Raw genomic sequence first — 12,585 nt, forward strand, 5'->3', positions numbered from 1 at the left:
TATCAAAAATCATGATTAATTTCTTATTTGCTAATTCGCGCACCTTTTAATTTTCGCGCGGCCTAGTGCGCGAAAATAGACCTTTTTCGCGCACCCTTTAATTTTCGCGCAGTGGTAGTGCGCGAAAATTAAGGGCGCGCGAAATTTAAGGGCATTAAGGTAATGGAATTCCTTCAGGTTGTATTCGGATCCGCGTCTGGTCTTTATGCGAAGGTTGGTTGCTTTTTCTCTGAATTCGTTCGAAGCATTTTGAGACGCACGAGGTTAAGCTAATGTGACGAAAATATGAAACAAGTTCAGTAGCTGGTTTCTTCACTTTCAGTAGCGCAGGATGGTGGCTATCCTCCATATACGAGGCATGCTGCATCGCGGAGGCACATGTTGAAAATTGTCAAAATTTTTGTTGGGCTTTTGGGCTAAGTTCTTTCAGAAAGGTCGGAGGTATTTCGTTTGGACCTTGAGCTCCTTTCCTGTTCATTTTTGAGATTGCTTTCCTCATTTCTCTCATGGAGAAATCTCTTCCTGTTGCATGACATTATTGACCTTGCCCATAAACCATGGAACACGGATTTAGTACCAGTACAAGTCATGTCGAGGGAAATCCAGTTATTTAAATCTTTGTAGCAATGGAACATGACGATGTCTTCCCAGTGTTTTCGATTGGGATTGAATTCAGGAAGACTTTTAGGTGTGTCGGGGTCATCTTTTCTGTACGGTGGCTCCTTAGTGCCATGGCTTGAATCACTTTTTATAAATGATGCGTTTCAAAAAATGGACGCTCATAATCGAAACAAACTTTTTTTTTAATTTCACCTCAAATTTTATCAGCAAAAAAAAGATAGAGCGTAAAAATCCAAAATCTCGCTCAGAAAAAAGTAATGTGTTATATTCCAGCACTGCAGCAACTTAGCACTAAGTTATCTTGCAGTACTGCAATTTAGCACTAAGTTATCATGCAGCGCTGCAACTTAGCAAAGTGTTATCTTGCAGCGCTGCAACTTAACAAAGTGTTATCTTGCAGCGCTGCAACTTAGCACTAAGTTATCTTGCAGTACTGCAATTTAGCACTAAGTTATCATGCAGCGCTGCAACTTAGCAAAGTGTTATCTTGCAGCGCTGCAACTTAACAAAGTGTTATCTTGCAGCGCTGCAACTTAGCACTAAGTTATCTTGCAGTGCTACAACTTAGCACTAAGTTATCTTGCAGCGCTGCAACTTAGCACTAAGTTATCTTGCAGCGCTGCAACTTAGCACTAAGTTATCATGCAGCGCTGCAACTTAGCACTAAGTTATCTTGCAGTGCTACAACTTAGCACTAAGTTATCTTGCAGCGCTGCAACTTAGCACTAAGTTATCTTGCAGCGCTGCAACTTAGCACTAAGTTATCATGCAGCGCTGCAACTAGCACTAAGTTATCTTGCAGTGCTACAACTTAGCACTAAGTTATCTTGCAGCGCTGCAACTTAGCACTAAGTTATCTTGCAGCGCTGCAACTTAGCACTAAGTTATCTTGCAGTGCTGCAACTTAGCACTAAGTTATCTTGCAGCGCTGCAACTTAGCACTAAGTTATCTTGCAGCGCTGCAACTTAGCACTAAGTTATCTTGCAATGCTGCAACTTAGCAAAGTGTTATCTTGCAATGCTGCAACTTAGCACTAAGTTATCTTGCAGCGCTGCAACTTAGCACTAAGTTATCTTGCAGCACTGCAACTTAGCAAAGTGTTATCTTGCAGTGTTGCAACTTAGCACTAAGTTATCTTGCAGCGCTGCAACTTAGCAAAGTGTTATCTTGCAGAGCTGCAACTTAGCACTAAGTTATCTTGCAGCACTGCAACTTAGCAAAGTGTTATCTTGCAGTGTTGCAACTTAGCACTAAGTTATCTTGCAGCGCTACAACTTAGCAAAGTGTTATCTTGCAGAGCTGCAACTTAGCACTAAGTTATCTTGCAGCACTGCAACTTAGCAAAGTGTTATCTTGCAGTGTTGCAACTTAGCACTAAGTTATCTTGCAATGCTGCAACTTAGCACTAAGTTATCTTGCAGCGCTGCAACTTAGCACTAAGTTATCTTGCAGCACTGCAACTTAGCAAAGTGTTATCTTGCAATGCTGCAACTTAGCAAAGTGCTATCTTGCAATGCTGCAACTTAGCACTAAGTTATCTTGCAACGCTGCAACTTAGCACTAAGTTATCTTGCAGCACTGCAACTTAGCAAAGTGTTATCTTGCAGTGTTGCAACTTAGCACTAAGTTATCTTGCAGCGCTGCAACTTAGTGAAGTGTTATCTTGCAGTGCTGCAACTTAGCACTAAGTTATCTTGCAGTGCTGCAACTTAGCAAAGTGTTATCTTGCAGCGCTGCAACTTAGCAAAGTTTTGTCGCGCTGCAACTTAGCAAAAATAAATTTTCCTAATATGACGTCATATTTGACCAATCATAATGCAATGTTTTGATCACGTGATCTGTAATAGCGCGCACATTTCAATTCAAGATGGCGGATGAGCGGGACAGGTTGATCAAACGTTACTTTGAAAATGGATATGACTACAAAGAAATACGAGCAACCTTACGTGAAGTTCATAACGAAACTATCAGTACTAGGCATCTTCACAGGGTCTTAAGAAGGTATCATCTTTATAGACGGGGAAACACAAGCGATACAAGGGAGGTTTTGTATTTCATTGAAAGTCAGTTGAGAGAGGGAAGTGGGACTTTGCTTGGCTACAGACTGATGCATCTAAGATGTCAGCAAAATGGCTTTAATATATCTAGAAAGAATGTGGCATTGATACTCAAGCACCTAGATCCTGAAGGTGTTAACAGAAGGAGCAGAAGAGTTTTGAAGAGAAGAAGATACTGGTCATATGGGCCAAATTGGGTTTGGCATATTGATGGATATGACAAACTCAAGCCTTATGGGTTTCCTATCCATGGATGTATTGATGGTTTCAGCAGAAACATATTGTGGCTTGAGATTGCATCATCAAACAAAGATCCTTCTGTGGTATGCAATTTTTATTTGAATCAGATTCATAGAATTTCTGGAGTTCCTAGAAAAGTTGTTGGCGATAGAGGTACCGAAAACATTTACATAGCTGCATCTCAGAGGTTCTTTAGGCGAAATGATAACGACAATGCCTCAGGTGCGAACAGTTTTAAATATGGACGTTCTGTGTCAAATCAGAGAATAGAATCATGGTGGTCTATGCTTAGACGTTCTTGTACGAACTGGTGGATAAACTTTTTCAAAGATCTCATTGAAAGAGGTTCATTTGATACATCAAATTTAATCGAGTGTGAGTGTATAAAATTTTGCTTTTATCCTTTGCTCAAACAAGATCTCAGAGCCACAATGTCAACATGGAACAATCATCGAATTAGACCATCTGCAAATGCTGACAGAAGGATACGCCCTGCAGGGCGCCCTAATGTTCTTTACACCACACCATCAATATCAGACAGAAATATTCAGGATCATAAGTACGCATTGAATCAAGTAGATTTTGAAACTGTGAAAGAAAACTACTCTCAACAGACTAATTGTGACTATATCTGCTCTCCTGAATTTTTTGAGCTCAGTACAATCTTAATGTTTGAGAACTCTATTGATCAACCCAAAGATACCCAAGAAGCACTTGTGCTTTATCAAAGACTTTTAATGGAAATCAATAGAATTTAAAAAAGCTGCACTAAATATACTCCAGACTCCAGATTTGTTTGTATTTGTTTTAGGTTTTCCTGGGTTTTCAAGGTAGTTTATGGTGTTTGTATTTATGTACAAAGTCTATTCCAAAAAATTGGCAGTCCGCACATTTTGATAAATTGCTCTTGAAGGAGAAAAGATATAATGAAAAGTAATACCTCGTTTGAAAGATAATTCTGAGCAGACTATTTTAAGGCTTTAAAATCTTTTATTAAAATTTTTGAAAATGAAGAAGAAAACTATGAAGATTTTATCTACAGGAATAGAAATCTTTAATTTACGTGTTTTCTAAAACTTCAAACTTCGCTGATTTCAAATATGTATTCAGATGTATTCATATTTTGGCCATTTTTAGCGTTCTTTGGAGGGCTGTAACTTTTGGTATCAGACAGATATGAAAATTCTGAATACATATTTGAAATCAGCCAAGTTTGAAGTTTTAGAAAAACAAATTAGCTCAGTTTCAGTCGGGACCGCTTGCAGTATACAAAGATAATATCCTATATTATCTCTTAACCTTTAGAAGCTGAGGGACGTACACAGCGTACGTCGTATATACAGGTCGAGAGATGTACCACGTACGTTCTCATATATGACCTTCTTTGAAGTAAAATAAAACCAAGACAAATGAAGATTTTAAAATTTTTGTAAACAACTATCTGTGGAGAGAAAGATGTTCTAACACTGTGCAAAAAATTACGAGTCTTGTTTTTGTACATCAAAAGATATCGCGGCTCAATTGCGACTCAATATTGGTGCATAAACAATTCTTTTACATTTTTATCAAATGTGGTTGTTTGCTGGCTAAATGGGTTTTGAACTATGTTTTATCCACTTTTTTGTGTTATTTTGTTGTAAGTTTAGTGAATATGAGATAAAGAAACTTTCAAGGCAGTGTTGAGGGGAGATATTGCAATTGATTTTGGTTTAGAGGTCCAGACAGTGAACTAAGAGGCTTATTTCGTGCTAAAATAATCTGTCGTGTGCATCAGGTCGTTTTTTGTGTAAAAGTTTGGCTCACAATAAACATGGATTCTGATAGACCATGGCTATGAAATATCCTTAGTGTTTGGAAAATAAAAGTTTCATTTACAAGAGCTCTCCCCCAATTTCTCGATTGTTTCGAAATTCACCGAAAAAGTGAAAAACGCAAAAGCGTAAAAAAAGTCATTGTATCTAACAAGCTTTTTTTCTTTTTATTGCCTAATAGAGCAATGACAGAGCTTTCCAAAATGGGCTCATTTGTCTGTTTAACTCAATTTTTTTGGTTGGACAAATTTCAAATCAGTCGTGTTTTAGCCTATCCAAGAATCTATATTTCTCAAAAATTTCTCCATCGGACCAACCATGTTGGGTTCCTACTCTTAGGTGTCAAATAAACGGGGTTTTCGAAATTTTAATAAACGGGAGGGACCTAATAGCCGGGGGGGTTGGAAATTGTACTTCTGAAAACCCAAAAATAAGGTAAATATAGGCTAAAGTCAGGCTTTTTGGAGCAAAATAAGGGGACTTCTTTTTGCCAACTGAAAATATTCTTAAAAATTAAATAAACGGGGGGGGGGGGGTCCTTTTAAGGTCCGGGGGGGGGGGGGGGGGTTGGAAAATTTTCAAAAAATTAACAAGCGGGGGGGGGGGCGTTTATTTGGCACCTAAGAGTAAGTGAATAAATTTACACTTAACACAAAATTACCACTGGAAAAATTCCTTTAATTTGTGTTTTCAAATTACTGGGATTGGAAAAACTAGAACATCAATCATATCTGACTCTTCAATGCTGTATTTGTCAATGTAAAGGTGCTGACTTTCAAATATTCTCTCCTTGGTACTAACCATGGTGGGACCTCGAAAACTTAGCAAGATCTTCAAGTTCAAGTAATTTTATCATAGGTGTGTTAAGTCAATGAGGCTACAATAAACAATAAATATCTGAAACCTGACAACAAATGTTACATGTAACAAAATAGTCTGGTTTTACTGTCTGAATGGTCACCACAGTCCCTTTTGCTTTTTTAAGTCAGGGAAAATAGCCGTGTCAAGCACATTTTTCAGGGAAAAAGGCTGTTTTTCAGCAAAAGGTCAGGGATAATAAAACTCAAGGATAATAAAACTCAAGGATAATAAAACTCAAGGATTGCTGGGAACCCTGGCTGGACACGATAACGAGGCGTCATTTTCCAGCATTTTCCGACAAAAACAAACATAACAATAGTTTTGATGATCCGCCACACAACAAATTTTTGTTGTAATTTTTTAATGCGGCAAAGTTATATACGTCAGATGGTTAATTTTCATCAGTTATTTAGAGGTTTATCGTGCTGATAAGAAAGTTCTACCATCTGTTATCAGGTTAGCTGTACACTGTATATTCGATATACTTTATTAATTCTAAGAAAGAAATATATCCGATATACAGACAGATACAGAGGCCTCTGGGCGCACACTGTGTTTTGGACTATCACCGTAAGCAGGCTTAAAATTAAATCAACACTGATAAGTATTTTTCAGTTCAGTAAAATGTAGTCTACTCAACTAAGTTTAAAGTTCAACTTTTCGCAGGTCTTGTTTTTGTGCATCCTGAGATATAGCAACTCAATGTTAGTTATTTTTGGAGCAAAAATAAAAAAAAACCAAGTTTTTTGGAACTTGTGGTTGTTTGATGGCTTTTTGGTTTTAATAACTGTTGTTTATCCACTTTTTGTGTTTTTTTTTTTTATACTACAAATGCTATAAAATTTGATAAATGGGTAAAGGTCATATTTATATTGGGATGATGAAAAATATAAGCCAGTGTTTAGGGGGACATGCATGGTACAATATCTAAAAGATTTATAATATACACTTTGAGTAGCTGCATGAAGTCTAGGGTCATTGTGACTGTTTTTTACTGATTTTGTTTTTTGCCCTATTTTACTTTTCTAGATGTCATTAATAAATTTGTCTGTTATTTGGTTTACTTTACTTATCTATTTACTTTTGTATTACACAAAAATTAACAATTATTTATTTTAATAATTGGTCCACACAAAAATTTATATATGTCGAAAATTTATTGATAATTCGAAAAATTTTATTCGGCACTTGAAAGTGATTATGGAACAGATTTGCCATAATATCAGTTATTATTGTTTATGAATGTATTCAGTAATGTTTTAACAATACTAGTTACCAAATAAACAAAAAGATGCAAAGTTGAAAGGTGATTCTTTTTACCCTCCAATGATGTTTGCTTCTTTTTTTTTTAATATAAGTCTTTGCGATAATAACTTTGCCTAAAATTATACAGAATGGAAATATTAATGATAGTGATTTAAAATTAAAAAAATCCGAAGAGCTAAAAACATTTGCAGGAGATAAAAGAAGACATCGCTGTCTTTTCACCCATCCCCTGCTGTGAGGCTAGACAGTTGTAAACCTGCAAAAACACTAAGTATTTTCAAAATATGAATGAAAACATGCAACCCTTAGGGATTGGAATTTATCAAGAAAGTACGGAAAGGCATACATACAAACCTTCTGCATTTGTGTTGATAATTAAAATCATTTGTGTTGATAAATAAAAAAGTATAAACTGCCTTTCTACTTATCAGATTTTTGATTTTCCTTTTCTTTTATAGATATATTGAAATATACTAAAAACACAAATATAATGGATTCAACAGTATCAGACATTATTAATAATTATATGGATGAGAATCGCTTGGGAAAGGTAATCTATTTTTCAAGGTCAAACTAGACAATATATATTCATATTGTTTTACTGCTAAATTTTACAGATTTATTCTTGTGCTATAGTATTTTAGTTTACTACAGTTTTGTGTACAAAAATTTTTGATGAATTTTGGACAAAATGACTTAAATTTGATCAGGGTATATAGCCAGGTGGTGGTGTCTATTTTTGCATTTCAAAAAAGTTAGTACCCGGTACTACTTTGGGGGTGGGGTGTGTATTTTTCACTCTTCAAGTAAGTACAGGATACTATTTGGGTACTTTTTCACAGAATTTTGCTGTTTTTCAATAAACAAAGTAGTTTGTTGTAATATTTTGACTTTTTTCAAATATTTTTTACTCTTTTGAGAAATTGTTTGAATTTTTTGAAGACAAAACTTCCAAAATGGTCAAGAAGTGTGTGATGAAAATCAAAGGACAAAAGTTTCTGACTCCATCATTGATAGTTTGCTTGAATTATCTGTCAATTTTCAGTCTGAAAAACTAACTCTCTTGGTCTAATCTGTAAAATTTAAGATTTTAGGGGTGTTGTCCCTATTTTTTACAGCAAAAATGAAGTAGTACCCGGTACTAAATATGGGTAGATGGTACTAAACAAAATTTTAGTAAAAAATCAAGCTATTACCCTATGGGTTAATACCCTGCCTATGTACCCCCCCCCCTGATTTGATATGGCTTAGTGAAGACCCATGAAGGTCAACTTTAAGTTTTAGAGCTTTAATCAACATTCAGATTTATAGCTTTTGTTAACTTACATCCTTTTTTTCCAATAAAATAGGTTGAAGGATTCTTGACGCAATTGGGCTTGAGTCACTTGATTCCAAAGTTTCAAGCGGAAAAGGTAAAGCTCTTTCTGTCTCATATTTTAACTGAAGTTCACTCTACAAAACTATTATCACCACTGCTATTGGGGTATAGAACCTATCAGAAAAATGGAGTACTCGGGCATTTTACGGCATACATGAATCTGCATACTCACTTCTCTCTCTCTCTATCTATTGTAAAAATTGTTTGCTGAAGGGTACAAAGATTTTCTTGAAATAGTTGGTCGACATCAATGATCTTTGACATTTTCAGCTCTGTCACATCCAAAATCAATGTCATAAGCATGAAATCTTACTTGTGTTATACTGCCTAAATTCTCTATATGGGAAGACCACTTACTCGACCTAACTTTAACTAGGACTACAATCAGAAAACATTCCCAGTTCAAATCTAATGATAAAGATAATTTACAAGGCCTAAGATATGAACATAAACACAACTGTTGTACCAGGTACTGCATCTTTTGTTTGGTTTTATTCATAAAAAGTTTTATTTGTATCATTTGATTATAGGATCCAGTTTATTTTCAATGATTTCTTTTTATTGAATTTTATTTAGTTGGATATCATTATGTATCTAATATAATGTTGATGGCATTGATATCAAACCAATCGTTGTACTTTGTTATTGTCAAAGTCTAAAAATAAAAATCTGAGGGGGGATTCCTCTTTTTTTTTCATTTTAAGGGGGGACATTCTAACAAGGGGTACCGGTAATTTTTGTTCGATTTAAGGGGGGAGTTTTCTTTAAGGGCAAAATTGCATTTTAAGGGGGGACTGAAAAAGTAGGCAGAAACCATGTTAGTATAAGAATTTCAAAAATCAAAAAAATTTATGAAAATTCGATGACATAAACATTTTAACCCTCCTTGGACCAGGCTTTTGTCGGATATGTAAAGGACTGGGGGTGCCCCCCCTCAGAACTCTAGATAGGGTTGTCCTTTTTTAATGAAATTTGGCACGGAGATTCCTAATCACCAATAAAACAAAATGCCAAAAGAAATTTTTTAGAAAGTCACCTGTCACGTGATGACGTCACGTCAAAATTTGGACCAAAAACGGCGTATTGCCCCCGAAAAATCGACCCCTCGAACGAAGAGGATTTTTGGGAAAAAAATTATGCATCTCTCTATCTAATTATCTCTCCCCTAATGTGTTTTTTTTCTGTTTTATAGTTTGATGAGATTGCCATTTTGCATTCAGACGATTCTACATTAAAAGAATTTGGTGTTACAGCTACTGGCGATATTATTCGATTAAGACTAATGTGTCGAAATGGAGACATGAATGATAGAAGGGCCGAGTTAAAAGGTATCATAACAAATGGATCTAAAACTAGAAATGAAAATCCAAGTAGTACAAAATCGAAGAATGGAAAACCTAAAACAAGACAAATTCACATAAGTTGGAAGGTGTTTGACAAAAAGCAGCAACGTTTTATTCAAATCAGAAGGAAAAGGGGTGGTGGATGTGCTAAAATATCATTTCTTGTCACAGCTGAAAAGGACACTGTTTTAACGGAAGCTATCAATCACTTTTGGTCTACAAAGAAAAAAGGTGTAGCAGATGGAAAAAGAGAAGATTACTTTTTTCACTTGGAAAATGAGACTGAAGAACCAATTAGTGATCTTTTAACACTCAGTGATAATAGTAAAGTTCCTTTCACAGTTGGTAATTATATTAATAAAATGAAGCATCCAAGACCGAAAGTTTACTTAGTAACAAAATCGAAATCAAACCAACAACGTGTTTTGAGTCACTTTGGTCATAATATTATGGAGGTGTCTAGTGACAGTGGCAGTGATGATTCAGACTCTGATTTGTCAAAATCTAGAGGGTCATTTTCTACTTCAACTCCTAGCTCGTCAACCACTACTGTAAGGCGTGCTTATTCACCTGTTTTCAATGAATCTCTGGGTGAAAATCAAACACAGCATGAGCAGAATCAAACTGAAATGTCAGTGGAACCGAACATCCATGGAAACAGTCACAGTGAAATACCAATAGAGCAAACTTCCCGTCGTCATGGTCCAACTGAAATACCAGGAGAATAGAACCACCGTGGAAACCGTCAAGCTGAAATCTCGATCGAACGAACCCTTCGTGGACACGGTCCAACTGAAATATCAGGAGAACAGAATCACCATGGAAACCGTCAAACCGAAATCGCGATAGAACATACCCTCCGTGGACATCGTCAAATTGGAATGCAAAGAGAGCAAACCCCCATTCAACATGATGGGCATCGTCAAACTGAAATCCCAAGAGAGCAGACCCACCATGAACATGATCAAACTGGAATAACAGGAGAACTAAACCACCGTGTAAACCGTCCAGCTGAAATACCAAGAGAACAAGTACCCCGTCTACATGATCAAACTGAAATTCCAGGAGATCATGAACATCGTGAAGTTGTTGCACCTGAAGAGGAAATCTTAATGTTGATTGAAAGTAGGAAAAAACTTGTTCATCCTGAACCTGACTTAACAGATGATTTTGTTATTGTTTGCGTCCGACACCCTGGTCTAGGAGTTTTAACTCGCATGTTTTTTGCAAATGAACAAATGATGAATGTTTACTATTGGATTGGGTCATTATCACATGACCCATTGTTTTTTCAGTTGACTGACTACAAAAACGAAATTTGTTATCCTGATGACAGAATTCAGCAAGGTGTTTATAATCTTCGGAAAACAGCAGAAAACATTAATATGTCTCGTGACGGTGATGTTGTTTTTTCAAATTTTGCTACGTTCGGCGGTAATATTGACAAAGCAGAGAAAGAGAATAACAGTAATAAAGACAGCGAAGATGAATTCGAACTTCTTGAGTCACTAAGGTTGATTGAAAAGTCATATATTGTAGAAGAAAAATTGTACGAAGTACGCAGGGCTAACATATTAGATGATATGTTTGAAATTTATGAGCAAAATGGCGACCTCGAAACAACTCAGTTCATTTTATTATTCAAAAATGAAGATGCGACTGGTGAAGGTGTCACCAGAGATGCCTATACAGCATTTTTCGAACAACTTTACAGTACATTTGATGGCCAAGCAGAGTGTGTTCCCAGACACAAACTTTCAATAAAGCATTTGGAACTTTTTGGGAAGATCGTGACACATGCTTTCATTAATTATCAAATATTCCCTATCAAACTGTGCAAGGCTTCACTGAAATATTTTATGTTTGGGTCGCTCAATAACAATGATTTAGTAACCTCGTATCACAAATATTTGCATTCCTTTGAAAGTGACTTGATTAAAAACTTTCCAAACAATTCTGATTTGCAGCCAATCATCGATATTCTTTCATCAGCCGACTTGTTTGTGAAGCCGTCAAAGGAAAACATAGCTAATCTAATAGTGGAAGCTGCTAATGTCATGCTCATACGACGACCTAGTTTTGAACTTACTAAGATTGTCAACGGAATGGGCTCCTTTTGGACCAATGCAGGCTCAAGTTCATTAGATGCAGTATATAGATGTACAGTTCCAACTGCATCAGTTGTTATAAAATTATTAGATGTTGATGAGAAAGGACCAGCTGACCAACAAATTACAACTTGGTTGCATAGGTTTTTGCGCTTAATCGATTTCACAGATCTTATCCGGTTTACAAGATTTGTAACTGGCTCGCATTCAATTTACCCTAATCAAACCATTTCAGTGAAGTATGTCGATAGACAGAAAAACTATTTAAAACCAACATCAAAAATGTGTTTTCAAATCCTATATTTACCACGAGGTTTTTCATCACTATCCAACTTTACCGAAATTATGCTTGATGCTATCCGCAACGAAAACAATTTTGCTGTTTCTGACAGCATAGTCAAAAGATACAAACACTAGTCGGGAAACGAACAATAGCGCATTGTTTTATCTCTTTCAAGTCGATCTTGTTCGTGCCCAGTCCGTGTCGGGGGCATAACAAACTTTCAAAATGGCGAAAAAAGGTGGGAAATCACTGCAAAAATAAGGTGCTTCTTCTCTTTGGGATATATCACCATGCCAGGGGCAAACTGTTCTGTGTATGGATGCCCCTCTTCCAGAAAGGATAAGATAACCATTGTTAAACTACCAACGGTCAAAGACGATAAAACTCAGAAATGGAGAGATAATCTACAAAGTTTTATCACTCGTGATAGAGTGATGGATGAGAGTCTGAAAAGACAGATTAAAAATAACTCATTGCACATATGTGAACTGCACTTCCAAGAAAATGACTTTTACATATGTAAGTATGAAATCTTATTTGTTTATCTTACAATGAAAGGTAGTGATAAATTTGCATTTTCTGAAATATTGGTATTTTGATAATAATGACCATTGGC

At 36.1% G+C, this 12,585-nt stretch overlaps 2 protein-coding genes across 2 annotated transcripts; both read left to right on the forward strand.

Moving 5' to 3' along the window:
* Nucleotides 1-7,326: 7,326 nt before the first annotated feature.
* Nucleotides 7,327-10,329, forward strand: LOC136802702 (uncharacterized). Its single transcript, XM_067059459.1, has 3 exons — nucleotides 7,327-7,407; nucleotides 8,207-8,269; nucleotides 9,428-10,329. Exons 1-3 carry the CDS (start codon nucleotides 7,348-7,350, stop codon nucleotides 10,304-10,306), a joined length of 1,002 nt encoding a protein of 333 aa, XP_066915560.1. The 5' UTR covers nucleotides 7,327-7,347; the 3' UTR covers nucleotides 10,307-10,329.
* LOC136802680 (uncharacterized) lies at nucleotides 10,329-12,103 on the forward strand. Its single transcript, XM_067059440.1, has one exon. It carries the CDS (start codon nucleotides 10,460-10,462, stop codon nucleotides 12,101-12,103), a length of 1,644 nt encoding a protein of 547 aa, XP_066915541.1. The 5' UTR covers nucleotides 10,329-10,459.
* The last annotated feature ends 482 nt before the right edge of the window (nucleotides 12,104-12,585 follow it).

The sequence above is a fragment of the Clytia hemisphaerica genome, unplaced genomic scaffold, assembly GCF_902728285.1.
Source record: "Clytia hemisphaerica strain Z4C2 unplaced genomic scaffold, Clytia hemisphaerica genome assembly, whole genome shotgun sequence".
Taxonomy (NCBI): Eukaryota; Metazoa; Cnidaria; class Hydrozoa; order Leptothecata; family Clytiidae; genus Clytia; species Clytia hemisphaerica.